At 50.6% G+C, this 19,981-nt stretch overlaps 2 protein-coding genes across 3 annotated transcripts; both read right to left on the bottom strand.

The window, feature by feature from the left end:
* Positions 1-10,838: 10,838 nt before the first annotated feature.
* DHDH (dihydrodiol dehydrogenase) lies at positions 10,839-13,320 on the bottom strand. The gene is made up of 7 exons (XM_043991243.1): positions 13,165-13,320; positions 12,649-12,760; positions 12,264-12,427; positions 11,804-12,059; positions 11,527-11,651; positions 11,249-11,405; positions 10,839-11,123 (listed from the first exon to the last, which is right to left on the bottom strand). Exons 1-7 carry the CDS (start codon positions 13,258-13,260, stop codon positions 11,014-11,016), a joined length of 1,020 nt encoding a protein of 339 aa, XP_043847178.1. The 5' UTR covers positions 13,261-13,320; the 3' UTR covers positions 10,839-11,013.
* Positions 13,321-16,051: 2,731 nt separating this feature from the next.
* On the bottom strand, positions 16,052-19,947 carry NUCB1 (nucleobindin 1). Of its 2 annotated transcripts, none has more exons than XM_043999013.1 (13): positions 19,787-19,947; positions 19,298-19,448; positions 18,680-18,787; positions 18,446-18,578; positions 18,254-18,357; positions 17,811-17,996; positions 17,549-17,639; positions 17,342-17,400; positions 17,155-17,247; positions 16,967-17,062; positions 16,577-16,747; positions 16,386-16,479; positions 16,052-16,180 (listed from the first exon to the last, which is right to left on the bottom strand). In XM_043999013.1, exons 2-13 carry the CDS (start codon positions 19,433-19,435, stop codon positions 16,095-16,097), a joined length of 1,359 nt encoding a protein of 452 aa, XP_043854948.1. In that variant the 5' UTR covers positions 19,436-19,448; positions 19,787-19,947; the 3' UTR covers positions 16,052-16,094. The 2 variants fall into 2 exon arrangements, with proteins under 2 accessions (XP_043854948.1, XP_043854949.1); XM_043999014.1 differs by having other exon boundaries at positions 19,298-19,443; positions 19,787-19,944.
* Between the last annotated feature and the right edge of the window lie 34 nt (positions 19,948-19,981).

The following is a 19,981-nucleotide window of genomic DNA, read 5'->3' as shown; positions in this document are numbered from 1 at the left end:
CAAAGCTATCTATAGTCATATGAAAAAAATCTTCTCAATCATTATTGATTAGAGAAATTCAAATTAAAACAACTTTGAAGTACCATCTCACACCTATCAGATTACTGAAAGAACAGAAAAGGAAAATTACAAATATTGGAGGACATGTGGGAAATTTTGGATACGAATGCATTGTTGGTGGAGTTATGAACTGATCCAACCATTCTGGTAAATAATGTGGAACCATGCCCATAGGGCTATAAAACTGACCTTTTGACCCAGCAATACCACTTCTAGGTCTGTATCCCAAAGAGATTTTTTAAAAAAGGAAAAGGAAAAAGACCTATATGTAGCAAACTATTTATAGCAGCTCTCTTTGTGGTGACAAAGAACTGAAATTGAGGGGGATGCCCATCAATTGGGGAATGAATGAATAAATTGAGTTATGTGATTGTGATGGACTATCATTGATTGCACTATGAGAAGTGAGGAGAAGGATGCTTTTGGAAAAACCTGGGAAAACTTACATGAATTGATGCAGTGTGAAGTGAACAGGAAACAGAACACTGAACAGTAACAGTAACATTTCCCATTACAGTATGATGATCAACTATGAATGACAACTATTCTCAGCAATACAGTGATCCAAGACAACTCCTAGGGAATTGTGATGAAAAATGCTATCTGCCCTCCAGAGAAAGAACTGATGAAGTTTGAATGCATATCAAGCATACTTTTTTTTTTTTGGAAGGGGGGTGGCAGGGCAATGAAGGTTAAGTGACTTGCCCAGGGTTCACACAGCTAGTATCAAGTGTCTGAGGCTGGATTTGAACGCAGGTCCTCCTGAATCCAGGGCTGGTGCTTTATCCACTGCGACACCTAGCTGCACCCCCCCCTACTTTTTTTAAAGTTTATTTTTTCTTTTGGTCTGTGTTTTCTTTCACAACATGGCTAATAAGGAAATATGTTTTGCATGACTGCACATATCTGACATATATCAAATTGATTGTGTTCTTGAGGGGGGGAAAGAGAAATTAAAACTCAAAACTAAAAAAAAAAAGAAAAGTCAAAAATTGTTTTGGGGGGCAGTTAGGTGGCGAAGTGGATAAGGCTCCGGCCCTGGATTCAGGAGGACCTGAGTTCAAATCCAGCCTCAGACAATTGACACTTACTAGCTGTGTGACCCTGGACAAGTCACTTAACCCTCATTGCCCCACCAAAAAAAAAAAAGAAAGAAAGAAAAAATTGTTTTTTCACATAATTTGAAAAAATAAAATGTTAAAACAACAACAACGATATTACCAAAGGAACAAAATGAATGTATTCTTGGGGTGGAGGGTGGGGCACTACCAGATGGGAAGATCAACAGACAATTGTAGGGAGAAAGAGGGTTAAAGCAGAAAAAACTGAGCCGGGAAGGAAACTAGGAATTGGGAGGGGGAGGGGGCTGACCACATCCACCTGCAAAGAGGTCTGCTCGGAATACTCCCTGGTGATGGGGAGCTCCTTGCGGGGAGAGATTGTTTTCTGCCTTTCTTTTCATCCCCAGCTCTTAGCACAGGACCCGCATATGGTTGGTGCGTCAATCAGTGTCCATTGACGGACCTAAGGCAGCTGATTCTGCTTTGTGGCCAGCTCTCAAGGTTAGGAAGTTGCTTCCAAATCTGCAAACTAAATCTGCCTTTTGGCAATTTCCACCAGCTGCCCCTGGATCTGAAGAAAGTCAGCTGGGAGGGACCTTGGTCATCGCACAATCCAAATCCTTCCTCACTCTATCCCCATTTCACAGGAAGGTCAACTGATGCCTGGAGTACAAAACTGACTCTCTCAAGACCACACAGCTACACTGAGCTTTAGAGTCTAACCCTGACCCCAGTTATGCAGAAAGTAAAGGGGAGCATTTGCCCATATTCACACAGTAAAGCCAGGGCAGAATCAACCCCTGCCCCTCTTCTCTGCTAAGAAAACCAGCCAGTCAATGAGGATTTCCTGGGATGGGTAGGGAAGAGGGAGAGAGAGCCAGCAAGGGACCACAGATGCAAATGGACCGGATGCCAATGCTTTAGTTGACATGTTTGGACTTGATTTTGTCCCCTCTGGGGGGAGGGTGAGAGCAGAGTTTCTGTCTTTGATTTTTAAAAAAATCCTCAGCCTCTGTTTTCTTTCTTATTTAAATGACCTTACTATTTTTTAAAATGGATTTTTAAAAATCAACAACAATCCACCTTCTCTCCCTCCACCTCCTGAACCATCCCCTAATGAGAATGAAAGAAAAACAACAAAGACCAGACTGGGAGAAGGGGGAGACGGGAGAGAGGGAGGGAGAAAGAGAGACTGGGAAGGAGAGATGGAGATAGCAACAGAGAGACTGAAAGGAAAGAGTAGAGAGAAAGAGACAGAGAAAGAGAGAAATAAAGAATAGGGGAAAAGAAGAAAGTTGGAAGAAACACAGGGAGAGTAGGGAGAAAGAGAGAAATACACAGAGACAAAAAGAGAAAGAGTAGGGAGAAAGTGACAGTGAGAAGATAGAGACAGAAAGGGAGAGAGTGGTGCAGGGGAGACACGACAGAGAGAGACCCCCCTCCCACTGGGGCAGAGAGGACCACAAGTCTGACCCTGGCCCTAGTCAGTAGCTCATGGACATATGGAGTATTCCCTACTGCCCAGGCCCTGGCCAGTGCCACCGTTGGGGATGCAGGGCCAGGGGCCAAGACCCAGCATTGGTAAGCACTCATGGACCTCAGCCCTTAAGGAGTAGACTAGAGAAGGCCTCAGAGTGCTTTAATTCTCTGGCAAATGTGGTCCTGGACTGAGGCAGAGTCTCTATGGTTTGGAACACCTCCTGAAGGTTGAGCTGCTGTGCAGAGCTTACCTGGATGGCTGAAACTGTTCACAACTGTTTGCTTCATCCAGTTTTTCATGGAACTCTTAGATTTATTCTGTGTTAGGGTCCCTGTTGCCCCTTGGTTTGTTTGTAAATCATTTGTGTTTTGTGTTGTGGTTCTTGCGTTTGTATCACTAGTTCCTACATCTCCCTCAATTCATAACCCCATGTGGGCCCCTACTCAGCAGGAAGTAGATACAGAAGAACTGATCTTTGCCCTTCTTTCTGGGGTGTATGAAAAGGGGAGAATGATGTAGGAGGCAAAATAGGATTAATAGAGATCTTTATAAGGCTATATCTGAATTAAGAGATGATATTATGGAAATTAATGAAGTAGAAGTGTTGGCTGTGTTTACAAAATTACGTTGTGATTATAGGTTTTCTGCATTTTGTTTGTTTCCTGTACCTTATAATGACACTAAGTATAATTTTACTAAGATTCAAATCATTTATGTGGTTTATGGGGATGTTCTAATACTACTATGGATATTGATGAGTTACAAAGTATTGTTAATGAAATAGATAAGAGTCTAAGGGACGATTTTTCACCTTCCAAAACACCTTCTGATATTGCCAACTGGATCTCTCAGGCGCAGGGGTGGCTGACTGGCATTAGTCGTCAGGCACTGAGCTTTGCCCTGTTGATTGTTCTTGGGTGTCTTGCTTACATAGTGATACCCTGCTTAACACACAGGGGGATGGCCATTGCTAAGCTGATGACGTATAACATCAGGCTGGTGCTCAAAAACAAAAAGGGGGAGATGTGGTGAACCCAGAGAGGGCTCTCTGTCGCCCCTCTGAGTTCCCCCTCCCCATACCTGGGCTGGGGTCACTGAAGCAGGCAAGAGTTTCCAGAGACAAGGGGACTCAGCTATACCAACCTTGCTCAGTTAAGGCCTAGAACAAGTTCTGACTTGTCAAGGCTGAAAGGTTGAAAAATTACTCCTATTCTCTTAGAATGATTCTTGCAGAGACTTTATTTGATTTCTTTGTGGTTTTTTGCTCTAAGTACTGAGCTGTCCCGGAATAATACATCACCACAGTTATTCACATTAGGTGATGCTGATTTGTCAATTATTAATCTTCTCTGATCCTCAATCCCTGTCAAGGGCTTGAACCTGTGACCCCAACAGGTTTTAGCAAACCAGATAGTAGTTTCATAGCAAATGAAAACTGTGTCACAAGTCAGAATTACAAGATGGAGCCCAAGTAACAAAATCACACAGGAAAACATTTCTGCTACATGCTTGTTACAAATCTGTGTAGGCAAGCAAAACCAATTGCCCCGTTGGCCATGTCCGAGAGAATTTTGTCCATCTGCTCTCTATCTCCAGGTGGATGGCATGACTCATCATGGGTCCTCTAGAATCAAGGCTGGTCATCATGGTGCGGGGTGGGGGTGGGGAGGGAAATAAGTGGTAGGAGGGTCCTTAGGTATTCCTCTTTAAAGAATGACAACTTTCACACACAGTCCAGTTAGAATAAAAGGGTCTTTTATTTGGGTGATAGAGAAACTGACCAAGAGGGAGACTTCCCCTCAAGGGAAAGAGATGACTTAGAAACATTCTCCTTCCTGGATGGAAGAAAGGCAAAGCTTTTAGAGAGGATAGATGGGTGACCACCTGACAATAGAAAAGTTTCCTTTGGGGGTGGGGGTGGGGAACGGATCCCTGAGGGTCAGGGGGATTTTCTTTTGGAATGGTCCCAACCTCTGGAGTTATCTTTGTTTCCTAGCTCAGGCAGTAGCCATTACCCCAGCTGACTTTTCCTGCTATAGGAATTCAATCTCCCCCTACTTCTTAGGTGTGTCCATGCTGATAGCTAGTTGGCCAAGCTAAACTTTAATAGTCCTTTAATTCCTTGATATGTCCCAAGCCCCATGTCAATGGCATCCACGTGGGCTTCCCGAGTCTTTCTAAATTGGTTCATCTTTTCAATACTGTTGTTATAACTTGTTTCTCCTGGCCCTGCTCATCTCATTCAGAATGTCCCTTGGGCAAGTCCCAGAATCTCAAAGGGGCATGTCCCCAAACCAGAACCAACCAAGAATCCTCTCCAAGAAACCCCCTTCATACCTCAAATGCATGAGATTGACCATGGGGAATCTTAGGAACCCTGAAAAATGCCCCAGGTTAGACCATTTAAAATAACCAGACAGTATAAATTACCTGAGAATATACATGCTGAAATAGACACAGGAATGATATGAATGTAAACATAAGCCACTTCATACAAAGTCAGATCTAAATAATTGATGTAATATTTATTGTTCACAGGTAGGTAAAACCAATATGATTTTTAAAATGATGATTTCACCTAACTAATCTATTTATTCAATGGCATCCCAATTAAAGTACTAAAAAAATTATCCAAGTTAAAAAAGATTAATAACAAAGTTCATTTGGAAGGTCAGGAACTTCAAAGAAACCAGGGAAAAAAAGATGTCAAGGAAGCAGGTCCAGCAGTCTCAGACCTTAAACTATATTATCAGGTGAGAGCCTTGTTGAAATGTAAAATGGATCATTTTGATTATTTTAAATTAAAATGTTCTTATATAAATAAAACCTATGTAGCCAAGAATAGAAGGAATTCAGAAAATTGGTGGGAAACTTTATAGACAATTTCTCAAATAGGATGTGATTGGGTTGGACTATTGCTGTGGTGAAGGAAATAATGAGCGGCTTGATTTAGAAAAACATGGAAAGACTTGGACTTTTGAGAAACAGATGACAAGTAGAAATGAGCATACTTTGATCTTCTACACATGTGTGAGTATATATGTGTATGTTTATAGATATTGATCTATATCTATGTATGTATATGTTTATATGTATATGCTTAATATATGCATACATATATGCTTAATCATAGCCTTGTTTTTAGAGTGGAGGAGGAGAGTGAGAGGAGAAAAACAAAGTAAAAAATGCATAGCAGAGAACAAAAGAAAACCAACAAGGAGACAAAGAAAAACTGGGCAGCTTTGAAAACAATGTTGAGTATTAATTACATCGGTCTTCTCGAGATAGTTTATTATTTTATACTGAATCCTCTCATATTCTGCTGTGTACATGGTAATTTTTTTTTCTGTGCTCATTTTGTATTTAAGTTTGGAATACATTTGCAAATGTACCCCTAAAATACCCCAGGGGAAGCTGAGTCAAGAGGATCTTGAGAGTATAGTTACTACCTGCTGACCAACCACCACCCATGAGCAGGTAAATGCCTGAAGACCTGTCCACAGCCCAGTGCCCACATTCAGCATCCCAGAAAGTAGACCTGGTGAAGATGTGACCTGACAACTGCCACTGAGATTGCTCTGCCCCTGTCTTCTCAGCAGCCACAGCTAGGAAAGACCAAGAAGGAAGCTTCTACCCACTGTCCAATGAGCCAACCTCTGAACTGGGGAGAGTTTTATCAGAAGAAATGATACCCAAGAAGAGGCATGACCATCTTACTTCAATGCCTCCTACAGACCAAAGGACAAGTAAATTTATACCTGAAACAGCCTTGTTTTGATGTCTCCCCCATTTGAATGTGAGCACCTTGAAGGCAGGTAATGCTTTGCTTTTCTATTTGGATCGTCAGAGCTTAGCACAGTGCTTTTCACAATCACATAACAATATGCTTGTTCATTCGTCACTCGTTTGGTTCATTCATTCGTTCATTTATTCATTCATCCATTTGCAGAGAGGAATCTTTCTTTCTTTTGGGGGGGGGACAGGACAATGAGGGTTAAGAGACTTGCCAGGGTCACATAGCTAAGTGTCAAGTGTCCTGAGGTCGGATTGAACTCAGGTCCTCCTGAATCCAGGGGCCAGTGCTTTATCCACTGTGCCACCTAGCTGTTCCCAAAGAGGGATCTTTCAATTCTGCCATTTCTACCCGACATGACACTGGAGAGTTGTGTTGGTGTTGTTGTTGAACGAACATTGTCAGTGATTTGGGGGGACCTAGAGTGGTCTAGGGTAGCTTGGAGGCACCATAGTGCCAGGAGCTACAGAGAACTGAGGGCAGTAGGACCAGTGCTCTTCCTGCTGGTGGCTGCAAGCACTACCCCTTAGGTCACAGTCAAGGAGGTATGAGAATATTATTATTCCCAGAGGCCCCCTGCTCTGAGAGCATGGGTTGATCTTTCTAAGGTTTTGGTGTCCCAATGTTACACATCAACATGAGACCCTCTAACCAATCAGATTGAAGCAGTGTGGGAGGCAGTTGTTTGGGGATATGCTGGTGGGAACCGCCTGGGGTTGGCAGCTGAACCAGGAGTGGTTGAGGGTTGTTAGGGTTTTCCTTGTCTTTCAGGAGGACACTTGTTCTCTCTTTGTTAACCTCTATAATTTTTGTTTTTGTTTTGTGTTTTTTTTGCTTGTTTTTGTTTGTTTTTAGTGAGGCAATTGGAGTTAAGTGACTTGTCCAGGGTCACACAGCTAGTACATCGTTAAGTGTCTGAGGCCGGATTTGAACTCAGGTACTCCTGACTCCAGGGCTGGTGCTCTATCCACTGCACCACCTAGCTGCCCCATCTAATATATTTTAATAAATGTTTAATACCTAAACTATTTCTATTTCTATATCTCATTAGTCTTTGCTTTTGTTTTTTGTTTTTGTGGGGGTTTTTTAGTGAGACAATATCAGGGTAAGTGACTTGCCAGGGTCACACAGCTACTAAGTGTCAAGGGTCTGAGGTCAAGATTTGAACTCAGGTCCTCCGGAATCCAGGGCCAGTGCCTTATCCACTGCTCCCCCAACTGGCTGCCCCTGATGGCACCACCTAGCTGCCCATACCTAAACTGTTAAACTGTGGTCTGTAGTTAGCTTTCCCCACAAGGGACAGATGGGGTACCACACACATTTAGTTTTACCCATCATAGAGGGAAGGTGCCAGCATTAAAAAGGAAGTAGGTACAATCGCTCAAAAAAACATCCAAATAAAACCATAGGAAAATGCCTGAGCAGCAAAACTCCACAGAAGAATGTGCTGAAATCATGCTTCTAACAACAATGGCTTGAAGGTCAGAAGAGAGGGGCTGCTGTGGCTGATACAGGAGTTGGGTCCAACCCCACAGTCACCCTGACACAGATCCAGTCCCAGTGAAGGCCTCACCAGAGAAGGAGACCCCCAGAGCCTCTGAATCAGCTCAAGCATCAGTGTCATCTGGAACTAAGCTCACAGTCTGGTGAGAGGGCTGAGCCCTGGGCAGGGGGGAGACTACAGGGGTCTATGCTGGTGCTGAGGCAGAACTTGGATTTTTTCCCCCCTGCTGAGAACCAGGAGGTAAGCTTGAGTAGCAGTGGCCCAGGTCGGGGAGGGGCACAAGGCTCATTGGAACTGACAACCACAACACACAAAGCTGGTTGATTAGCAAGTTGGTCTGGGGTCATTTATGGACCAGGAAACAGGTCAGGCCAGTGAAGAACCTGATCCTCCTTAAATCATACCACCTCGGACTTCTGAAGCTTGGGATACTGCAGCCTGGAAACAGTGCCCCACTTTAAGGAGCTAAAAGTCTAGTAAAAGAAAGGCAAGATGAGCCAACAGAGAAAGGTGAAGACCATAGAAAGTTTCTTCAGTAACAAGGAAGACCAAGGGGCACCCTCAGAGGAAGATGTCAACATCAAGGCCCCTCCCTATATCTAAAGCTTCCAAGAAAAATATGAATTGGTCTCAGGCCATAGAGGTGCTCAAAAAGGACTTTGAAGATAAAGTTAGAGAGGTAGAGGAAAAAATGGAAAGAGAAATGAGGGTGATGCAGGAAAGACATGAGAAAAAAGTCAACAGCTTGAAAAGTCAAATTGGCCAAATGGAAAAGGAGGTACAAAAGCTCTCTGATGAAAATAATTGCCTAAGAATTAGGATTGAACAAATGGAAGCCAGTGACTTTATGAGAGACCAAGACACAATAAAGCAAATCCAAATGAATGAAAAAATAGAGAACAATGTGAAATATCTTCTGGGAAAAACTGCTGACCTGGAAAATAGGTCCAGGAGAGATCATTTGAAAATTGTTGGTCTATCTGAAAACCATGATCAAGGAAAGAGCTTAGACATCATCTTCCAAGATATTCTCAGGGAAAATTGCCCTGAAATTCTAAGAAGAAGCTAAAATAGAACTTGAAAGAATCCACTGATCACCTCCAGAAAGAGATCCCAAAAGGAAAACTCCTAGGAATATTATAGCCAAATTCCAGAGCTCTCAGGTCAAGGAAAAAATATTGCAAGCTGCCAAAAAGAAAGAATTCAAGTACTGTGGAGCCCCAGTCAGGATAGCTCAAGATCTAGCAGCTTTTATATTAAAGGACTGGAGGGCATGGAACATGATATTCCAGAGGGCAAAGGAAATGGGATTACAACCAAGAATCACCTACCCAGCAATACTCAGCATTATCTTTCAGCGGAAAAAGGACTTTAATGAAAAAGAAGACTTTCAGATATTTGTGATGAAAAGACCTGAACTGAATGCCAAATTTGACTTTCAAATACAAGACCCTAGAGAACCATAAAAAAATTGGAGCTGGGGTACATACCTAGTGTTGTACAATGGGCAACTGTCTTGTGTCTGAGGCTGGGTTTTGGCTGGGATCCCCCTGGGTCCAGGGGTGATGCTTTGTCCACTGTGTCACTTAGCTAGGTGATGACATCTTTAGGGTTAAATTGAGGGGTGAAGGGAATGCACTGGGGGAGGGGGAAGGGCAGAAGTGAAATTCTACAGGAAAGAAAGAGGAAAAGGCTTATGGAGTAGGGGAAGAGATGGGAGAGAAGCAGTGCAGTAAATGAATTTTACACTCATCAGAAAAGGCTCAAAGACCTTAAACACATCAGAGCTGCCTCAAGGAGGGACTAACAGACACACCCAACTGGGTAGAGTAATCTATTTAATCTGGGCAGTAAATGAGCCTAACACTCATCAGAATTGGCTCAAAGACCTCAATCTCAGCAGAATTGGCTCAAGGAGGGAATAATGCACACACTCAATTGGGTGAAGTAACCCTGCAGGAAAATAGGAGGGGAAGGGGATAAAGAGAGAGGGACAAAAGAAGGAAGGGCAGAGTGGGGGAGGGGACAGACAGAAGCAAATCCCTTTTGAAGAGTGATAGGATGAAAGAAGATGGATTATAGAATAAATATCATGGGGAAGGGAATAGGATGGAAGAGAAACAGTTAACAATAGTAATCATGAAAAAGAGAAAAGGGGGAAAAATTATACAAAAAATATTTATAACAACTCTTGGTGGAGGCTAAGAACTGAGAATCAAGGGAATGTCCATCAAATGAGGAATGATGGAAAAAGCTGTGCTATATGATTGTAGTAGAATGGTCTTGTGCTATAGGAAATGACAAACAGGATGATCCCCGAAAAACTAATGAAACTAATGGAAAGACTAATGAACATCGATGTATAGTGAAAGGGAGCAAGGGAGGAAGGACATTGTGCATAGTGACAGCAGTATTGTTCAATGAGCAATTGTGAATGACTTAACTACTCTCAGCAGTGCAATGATCCAAGACAATCCCAAGGAACTAATGAGGAAGCTTACTATCCACCCCCATAGAAAGAACTGATAAAAAGAACACTTGTGGATTATACATATCTAACCTGGTTGTGATCTTGTGGAGGGGGGAGGAAAGGGAGGGAGAAAAATTTGGAACTCTAAATTTTATGAAAATGAATGTTGAAAACTACCCTTACATGTAACTGGAAAAAACAAAATAAATGTTTGTTGCTAAAAACAAACAAATAAATAAATAAATACATTTTTTTTTAAAAAAAGGAGTAGGAAAGGCCTCCTATAGAATGTGAGATTTTGGGGGCATCTAGGTGGTGTAGTGGATAAAGCACTGGCCCTGGATTCAGGAACACCTGAGTTCAAATCTGGCCTCAGACACTTACAAGCTATGTGACCCTGGGCAAGTCACTTAACCCTGTTGGCCTCAGTTTTCTCATCTGTAAAATGAACTGAAGGAAATGGCCAAACATTCCAACAACTCTAGTGTCTCTTTATTCCAGAACACATCCCTGGGCTAAGAAAGGCAGGGACTCTCACATCACAGACTGGGGCAGTGACATGACTCAGGGCCAGGATGAAAAGGATAGATGTGAGTGACAAACCGCTGGGCAGGGAATTTCTTCACCAGCAAATAATGTGGAAGTTTAGGATCTGTCCTGGAGGAATTGGAGCCCAATCTGCTTCCTCGCTTCCTCCAAGATGTCTGCCAAGAGCTCACTCTCTGACAGGGGTATTATGGGGCTCTCTTTCAGGCCTGGGGAATGAAGGAGGCTCATCAGCTGGGCAAGTCTGGCTCTCCCAGCATGCTCTGGGAGGTGGGAGTGTCAGGGACTCCACTAGAGGTCTTTGTCTGCCCACCCCCCCATTCCCCAAGCTCACCCTGCAGCAGACACTGGCGAACATGCTGGGCCTCGTAGACCATGCCAATGGAATTGATGAAATTGAACTTCTCTTTATCTGGAACCTTGGGCAATGGGAACTTGGTGTGCTTTCCATTCCATACAAGCTCCGTGGGGCACCACATGGTGGAAGGGATCTGAGAAGAGAGAGTGGGCACATGCAAGGGATCAGACATTCACTGACCCCCCAACCCTTTCCCTGGTGTCCCAGGCCTGGCAATGGGACCTGGGTGACCCTTGGGCTCAGGATCCTCTCACCTGTGCCTTGCCCTTGGTTCCAAACACAGTGGCTGAGTTGGACAGTTCAGTAGTGATGCTACAGCTGAAGGAGGTCTGAAGGCCACCAGGGTACCGAAGGATGACGGTCACCGTGTCATCCACACCTAGCAGGGGACACCACTGGTCAGTGGGGGAGGTCAGCCTGTTCCTCAAAAGCCTCCCTTCAGTCCCTCGCTCGAACCCAGCAGCCAAGCTTTGGAGAAGCCCACCCCCCAGCCCTGGGAGACCCAGGCCAGGCCCAGAATTCTTTCCCTACCCTTCTCGTGGAGCAGCCCCACAGCGTGGATCTTTTCAGGCCGCTGGCCCCTGGCCACCATGGAGATGAACTGGGTGCAGTAGATGCCCAGGTCCAGCAGTCCGCCCCCTGCCTGGGCCCAGTTGGTAGAGCGTTCAAGCTGCGAACATATATCTGAGCCAAATTCCGCGTGGACCAGACGCAGCTCCCCAAGGGCGCCCTGGTCCAGCAGAGCCCGCAGCGCGTCAGTGGCCGGGAAGAACCGTGTCCAAATGGCCTGGAGGAGAAGCGAGGGAGATAGCCCCCCAGTCTGAGGCAGGACTCAGGGAAGCAGACCCTCCCCACCCCAGATTCTAACTCTGACACCCACTCCTGCACTACAATTCCCCTGAGAGCTCAGCCTCGGGAGAGGCTGCGGCTGTCATTCCGGACCTGGGGGGAGAGGGGGTTCAGGCAGTTGAGGCACAGACACCGCTCTCACCTCCATCAGGAAGATGCCTCGGGTCCGCGCAGCCGCCACCATCTCCCGGACCTCGGAGGCCGTGACTCCAAGAGGCTTCTCACACAGCACTGGCTTGCCCACAGCCAGGCTCTGTAGGACGGCTCCCAAGTGCTGTGGGTGCTGAGCCCCGACGTACACCACATCTTGGGGTGAGACAGAGCCTGAGGGTCAGGCTGGGCAGCCCTCCCTCAGAGACCCCGCCCCTAGAACAACCCTTCCAAATAGGCCCTGCCCCAGGACAGACTGGCTGTAGAGGCCCCGCCCCCGGGGCAGACCTGTTTCTGATGCACCTGACCTCCCCTAGAGTGCTCTAGATCTTCAAGGCCCCGCCCCACTGCTCTCTGTCCCTTGGGTTAGGTCTCACCTACGTCAGGGTCCCGCAGCAGTTCCTCGTAAGAGCCGTAGGACTTGGGGATGTCATGTCTTCTGGCGAAGTCCTGGGCCCGGCTCAAGTCCCTGGCAGCCACTGCTACTACCTATAGCCAAAGACCCCTTTCAGATCCCACCGGACCCAACCGCGTCCTCTAGGGGTCCTGGCTACCCTGGCCACCCCGGACACAGCTTCCAGGAGAATTAGACCCAGCCCTGATCCCGGCTCCCTTCCCCCAGCGCCATCTGCTCTCGGTGACCCTAAAGTCCCCTCCCCAGCCTTGCCCTTTGCCTCTCGGGGGTTCAGGCATTCCCTCCCGAGCTAATCAGTCACGCCTCCTCGGGGCTTTGGGCAGGGCCAGTCTCTCTCCTCGACGATTCCAGCGCCCTCTCCCCCAGCCTCACCCTCCCTCAGCCCACTGCGGGGTCCTAGGCAGTCCCACGCCTAAGCCTCCCCCGAAAGCCTGCGGTCCCCTCCTCCTCCGACCCCAGCGTCGGGAAGCGGCGGGACCTGATGCTCGGAGCGGGGCAGGGTCCTCAGGGCAGTGGTGAAGTCATGGGCGATGAGGCCGGCGGACAGTATCCCCCAGCGCACGACTTTGTCCATGTCTGCAGGTCGCGGGTGATTTCTGGACTACAGCTCCTCAGCTCATCCCTCCCCCTTAGCGGCTGCTCATTGGCTGACTTGGGAATCCTACCCCTCCCCCCTCCTTCAAGCCTATCAAAGGTCGGTCTTCACATTACCCGGCCTCCTGAGCTGGCAGAGCTGGAGAGACTTCTCAGGCCAGCGTCTGGCAGAGGCAAAGACGCTCAGAAACCCAGTGATTCCCAGGAGTTGGAGGCAGGGAGCCCCAGTGATCGGCGCACATCCCGAGCTCCCTGAGAAGGTTGCCCTTCCAGGGAAGCCCCCTCCAGCTCCCGGAGTGAGGGGTTCGTCTCCCTGCCTCCCTTGGTCCTCATTGTTTCCCCGCTCACTCCATTTCTGACCGCCTCACCACCCCAACCAACCCTCCAATAAACGTCGGCAGATTGAAGATCGATCTCAATCCAATCAAACCAATCATAGGAGGCTTTCCACCAGCTTTAAAAGCCTTGGCTTGGGCAGCTAGGTGGCGCCGTGGATAAAGCACCAGACCTGAATTCAAATCCAGCCTCGGACACTTGACACTTACTAGCTGTGTGACCCTGGGCAAGTCGCTTAGCCCTCATTGCCCCCCCAAAAAAACAAAAAACAAAAAAACTTCGGCTCACACGCTCCTCTCGTTTGGCTCAGCTCTGGCCTCCCCACTCCTGAAGCTCATCCTCTCACCCACCCCTCCCTCAGACATCTGCCCAGCCTTGACCGTGCTCTTTCCCTGTAGGCACTTTCTAAGGAGAGAGGTGGCAGTAGCCCCTCTCACTTCCACATGAAGGACTCCCAAAGCCCTCCCTTCAGCCTGTGCTGCCCCTCTGCTCTGCCTGCTGGATGGATGCCCCAGTGAGGTCTGAAGGGCTGCTCAGGCCCCCTCCCCCAAACCTGTTCTTCTTCTAGCCCTGCTCAGTTCATCAGGGACTCACCATGTCCCCAGGCAGTCCTTCCCATTCAGGGAGAGCCTTTGTGGCAGCCTCTGGTCTGGTCATTTTGGACCAAATCGAAACCAAGAAGCCTCCTCTACCTGCCCAGCCTTCCACTTTGGAAGATCTTGTCCCCTAAGTCGGCCTGGGGCCTACAGAAGGATCCTCGGGGCTTTCCTATCCTGGGGGCCCAGCTTCAGGCTCTCTGTATGTTCTCAAGGTCTCTAATAAGCCAAGCTCCAAAGATGGCAGAAACCCAAGAGTCAGGGAGAAGCCCAGAAACTGGTGAGCAGCCAAGCCCACAAACACTTCCTGGGCCTTGAGGCCCAGCCTTCATTGCCCCAAGTTGTCCCCTTTTCTGGATTTCTCCAAGCCGGAAATGGCCAAAGGCCATGTGTCCCGAATGCAGGAAAGCCTCCAAACTATAACCAACAGCTCCCTTCAGAGAGAGACAGAGACAGAGATAGAGAGAGCTAGCCAGAGAGGGTCAGAGAAAACTAGCCAGCCAGCCAGAAAGAGCCAGAGAAGCAGCCAGAGAGACAGAGAGATAGCCAGCCAGAGAGAGACAAAGAGCCAGTCAGCCAGAGAAAAACAGAGACAGGAAGCCAGCCAGCCAGAAAGACAAGAGTCAGCCATGCAGAGAGAGCCAGAAAGGCAGCCAGAGAGGCAGCCAGAGAGACAGAGAGCTAGCCAGCCAGAGAGAGGCAAAGAGCCAGCCAGAGAAAAACCAAGAGACAGGAAGCCAACCAGCCAGAAAGAGACAGGGAGCTAGTCAGCCAGAGAGATACAGAGAGAGCTAGCCAGCCAGAGAGAGACAGAGAGAGCTAGCCAGCCAGAGAGAGACAGAGAGCCAGTCAGCCAGAGAAAAACAGAGACAGGAAGCCAGAAAGACAAGAGTCAGCCATGCAGAGAGAGCCAGAGAGAGCTAGCCAGCCAGAGAGAGCCAGAGAGCCAGCCAGCCAGAGAGAGCCAGAGAGCCAGCCAGCCAGAGAGAGACAGAGAGCCAGCCAGCCAGAGAGAGACAGAGAGTCAGCCAGCCAGCCAGAGAGAGCCAGAGAGCCAGCCAGCCAGAGAGAGACAGAGAGTCAGCCAGCCAGAGAAAAACAGAGACAGGAAGCCAGAAAGACAAGAGTCAGCCATGCAGAGAGAGCCAGAGAGAGCTAGCCAGCCAGAGAGAGACAGAGAGCCAGCCAGCCAGAGAAAAACAGAGACAGGAAGCCAGAAAGACAAGAGTCAGCCATGCAGAGAGAGCCAGAGAGAGCTAGTCAGCCAGAGAGAGCCAGAGAGCCAGCCAGCCAGAGAGAGACAGAGAGCCAGCCAGCCAGAGAGAGACAGAGAGACAGCCAGCCAGAGAAAAACAGAGACAGGAAGCCAGAAAGACAAGAGTCAGCCATGCAGAGAGAGCCAGAAAGAGCTAGCCAGCCAGAGAGAGACAGAGAGAGCTAGTCAGCCAGAGGAGACAGAGAGCCAGCCAGCCAGAGAAAAACAGAGACAGGAAGCCAGAAAGACAAGAGAAATGCCATGCAGAGAGAGCCAGAGAGAGGCAAAGAGCCAGCCAGCCAGAGAAAAACCGAGAGACAGGAAGCCAACCAGCCAGAAAGAGACAGGGAGCTAGTCAGCCAGAGAGACACAAAGAGCCAGCCAGCCAGAAAGAGATAGAAAGAGTCAGCCAGAGACAGAGACAGAGACAGAGAGAGCTAACTGGCCAGAGAGAGACAAAGGGCATATTTAACAAGGGCAAGGCGGGAAAGGGGACCTGGAGGGAAAAGTACATCAAGACAGAGCCGAGCCCACCTCCAGAACCATAGTCCCCCCACAAGCTGCAACACACAAATGAGGTGTAGTCGTGGTACCCAGAAAGTCTTTATTGGGGGGCCTTAGGGATCACTAGTGCTGGGCATCAGGCACAGGGGAATCCGGGCCTGGGGCTGGCCCCTCCTTTTCCACGGTTGGCTCTGCTCGAGCTTCTGTCTCTACAAATACAAGGGCAGAGAGAAAATAAGGACCCAGACCTCTTGGTTCCCAGCCTCTGCCCTCTCAAAACCACAATTCCCATCAGGCTGTGGGGCAGAGCAGCTGAAGACTAGTTTCTCACTCCCCTGCAGCTCCCGCTCTCTTTCATAAACCCGCCCAGCCAGGCATGAGGGACAGGAAGGGGCCAGCCAGGGCCAGAGCTACCTGGATGAGGCTGGAAAAGGAGGCGACCCTCAGGGCTTGGAGCAGGCGGGTCTGGGGGCCCCTGCTGCTTCCTCTGCTCCATGTGAAGAACAGCCTGGAGGGCACAGAGATGGGAGTGGGGGGTGAGGGGCCCAGGGGCCCTGCTACCCCCGCCCTCCCCCGAGGCACCTCCAGGGCTGTGGAGCAGGCACCTGCTGAAACTCCTTCTTCTGGGCTTCCAGCAGCCCCTGGGAGCGGTCCAGGGCCTGGCTCTCCTGGCTCAACCGCTGGGCCTGGGCGGCCAGCTCAGTCTCTCGGGCCGCCAACTCTGCCTCAAAGCGTCTTAGCTCCTCTTCAGTGTAAGCTGGGTGCTCCTCCAGCGTCTGGGGGCAGGCAGAGTCAGGCAGAGCAGGCCCTCCCTTGGATCCCCCAACCTGGCCCTCCTGTGGGGGAGTCCAGGAGCAGAGAGGGGACAGAGGCCCCACCGCAGAGGGCTAGCGAGGCCCTAAGTGAGTGCCCCAAGGGTCAGGGATCAGGGAAGTGGCCAAGCACCGTGCTGCCCCAGCCCCTCCGGTCAGCTCCCAGCCCCCTCCCCCCCTCACCTCCCAGCCCTTCGGGGCAGCCTCTTCAAACTCCTTCCTCTGCGTGGCCAGAAGGAATTCCTCGAGGGTCACCAGGCGGTCCTGGTTTGTGTCCACCTGATGGTCGAGGCTAGACATGAGCTGGGGCGGGGGCTCCTCAGGGATACCCCCCCCCCCCCCCCCCCCCCCGCCGCCGCAGGGGGCCTCACTGTCTTCATCACATGCTCCCGCATTCTCAGCCTTTCTTCCTCCATCTCCCGCATGTCGTCATCCTCGTTCTTGGGGTCATAGACCTTCTCCAGCTGGGGGGGGAGGGGGGGAGGAAGCTCAGAGCCTGTCAATCAACATGGCTACACCCTGCCAGGCCCCGTGGCCCGGGCGGCAGGAAGCACTCACCTCCTTGGTAAAGAGGGCCTCCAGTTCCTGCTCATCCAGGACGCCGTCGCTGTTCGTGTCTGGGGAAGGCAGTGGGGGCAGGGCAGCTGGGTGCTGGGCTGGGGCACAGGGCCCCCTCCACAGCCCTCGCAGCCTAGGGCGAGTTCTCTGGTCTGTCAGCAGGAAAGCTGGGGAAGCCAACACTGTGGGGCCCAGCCAGGGACTCACCATGGAGCCTGAAGAAGGTCTTTGGGTTGAACTCAGTGGGATCCAGCCCGTCGGTCTCCTTCCAAACCTCCTTCAGCTGGGCCTGGCTGCCCTGTAGGGGCCGGGGGAGGGGGAGGGCTGGGGACCCAAGGCCTTTGTCTGGGGCCCCAGGACAGGACCAGGACAGGCTGAGGGCAAGCCCAGACACCCCTCCCCCCCCCCAGTGACACATGTGGAGGGCATGGAGGGTTGACACCTCCCACCCCCAGGGCCGGGCCCTGACCGGCACATTGAGCCTCGGGTGCTGCTGGTGCCTCTGTTTCTGCTCCCGAAGCCGCTGCTCCTCGGCCAGTCGCTGCTCCTCTCCCAGGGAGTCCAGGTAACGCCTCCGCTCGTGTTCCTTCAGCATCTCATACCGTTTGAACTCCTCGTGGTGGGCTGCGTCATACTGTGCCAGGTCCCTGGTGGCCTGGGGACCCATCCCAGAAGGTCAAGGGGGCTCTGCCACCTCCTCTTCTTCTCACCCCATTCTTTGTGACTTCAGGTCTGAGAAAGAAGGCTAAGAGCCAAGGGTCCTGGGGTCTGACTACCCCACACCTGGCCCACCTGCCCAAGATCCTCAGACTGAGTCCAGCCCCATGTCCCAATCGGTGCCTTGGCCTGTCAGAAGGCCAGGCAGGGGCTGAGCAGGGCAGCCAGGAAGCCAGGCTCCAAGATGAACCTCACCGTCTGGATCAGCAGCTCCAGGTCTCGGGCCTCAAACGTGTGCTGGTTCTGAGGGTCCAGGTGTTCAAACTGCTTCAGAAGGCTCAGGTGGTCCACCTGTACCTCTGGGGCCAAGGAGAGAGGGACGTGCTTGGGCTGAGCCAACAAAGAACTCTGGTGCGGTGTCCCTTACCCCAAGGCACCAGGCCTCACCAGGCTCCTGGGCGGCATCCATCTTGGCCTTGAGCAGCATCCGAAGGCGGGACACTTCCTGCCGTTTGAGCTCATCTAGTTTGGTGCGGATGTGGTGGCTGACAAAGTCGAGCTCCTGACTCAGTTTCCCACTCTGGACCCCAGGGAGACACAGAAAGGCTGAGTTAGCACAACAGGGAGCCAGCAGGAGGGAAGGGCAGAGAGAAGGGCTCCCTCCCCAGGGCTCCGACCCACCTTGATGTCTTCTGCGTTGGCAGCCTGTAGTTTCTCTCGGAAATGGCCATCTGTCTCCAGGACCTGGATCACCTCTTGTAGGTAGCGATGGTAATACAGTCCTGTGTCCTAAGAAAACAGGCCAGATTCCTCAAGCCCATGGCTGACCTGGAACCTTCGGAGGACACCTATTTATCAGAGAGGGTTCTGGGAGGAGGGACCCTTGGCCTGAGCCGAAGGAGCTAGGGGGTCTTAGGAGGGGAAAGGCTGCTTCGGGCAGGAGGATGGAGCCCCCAGGACGGAGGACAAAGTCTGGCCAGCCACCTGCGAGTCAAGACCCTGGGCTACAAGAGGTGCCAAGGGACAAGAAGTTACGTGAAGTTTCCAGGCTGGACTCTGCCCCCAGCAGGAAGGGGGCTGAGGTGCTGCCCGGGCCACGATCTAAGCCCGTAGGTGGGGAACCCATGGACAGATGATTCGGGCCCTGGCTTTCCTCCCTTCCCACCCACCCACCCAACGACTCCAACTCCCAGAAGACTCTTCGAGAACAAGGCACCCGGGAAGCCTGCGGGCTTCACAAAGGTTGCTGGGAGTTGGAGTTCCAACCTTTCCCAGAAATGAAGTTGGAAGGGGTCTCACCGGGGTCTCTGGAGGCGAAGGGGGCACTTCATCCTTCTTGGGCTCAGGCCGGTCCAGAGGAACTGGCTGCACAGGCGTGGGCGGCAGCAGCAGCAGCAGCAGCAGCAGCAAGGCAGCCAAGAGTCCCCGGGGCAGCATGCTGAGGGCTGCCCTAGACAAGTGGACAGAGTCAAGGGAGGCTGGGCTCGAGGTCAAAGCTCCCTTCTCCTTCCCTCTGGCTTCGACCTCAGCACCTCCGGGCCCCACGTGCCCCACAAAGCCCGCGGACCCAAGGTAAAGGGAGGTGCAGAAACCACAAGTCCCATGAGGCCTCGGGGTGGAGACACAGCAGAGCCCAGCCAGAGTATCCCGGTCCTTGCTGGGAGATGTAGTCCTGTCCCACCCGCAAACCGCCCGAGAGAACGCCTCGGCCTCTCTCGCTCTCCTCTAGCCCTCCCTCCCACAGGGACCTCGGCGCCCCTGCCCCTCCCCCCCCCCCCAGCTGCTTACGTCTCTGTCCGCACGAGCCGGGGGTTTGGGGGGGAGGTCCTAGACACTTCCGAAACGCGGAACAGGGTAGGATGTTTCCGAGCCCAGCAGCTGCCTAAGGTCAGCCTCCCGCTTCTTCGTTGGCTCCCAGACTTTCGATTCGTCCCGCCTCCGCCTCCAAACTAGCCAATCGAAAGGGCGCTATGTCGCTGTGTC

This window comes from Dromiciops gliroides, chromosome 3 (genome assembly GCF_019393635.1).
Source record: "Dromiciops gliroides isolate mDroGli1 chromosome 3, mDroGli1.pri, whole genome shotgun sequence".
NCBI classification, from domain to species: Eukaryota; Metazoa; Chordata; class Mammalia; order Microbiotheria; family Microbiotheriidae; genus Dromiciops; species Dromiciops gliroides.
Note: the sequence above shows the minus strand (reverse complement) of the source record. Positions and strands in the feature narration are given on the sequence as shown.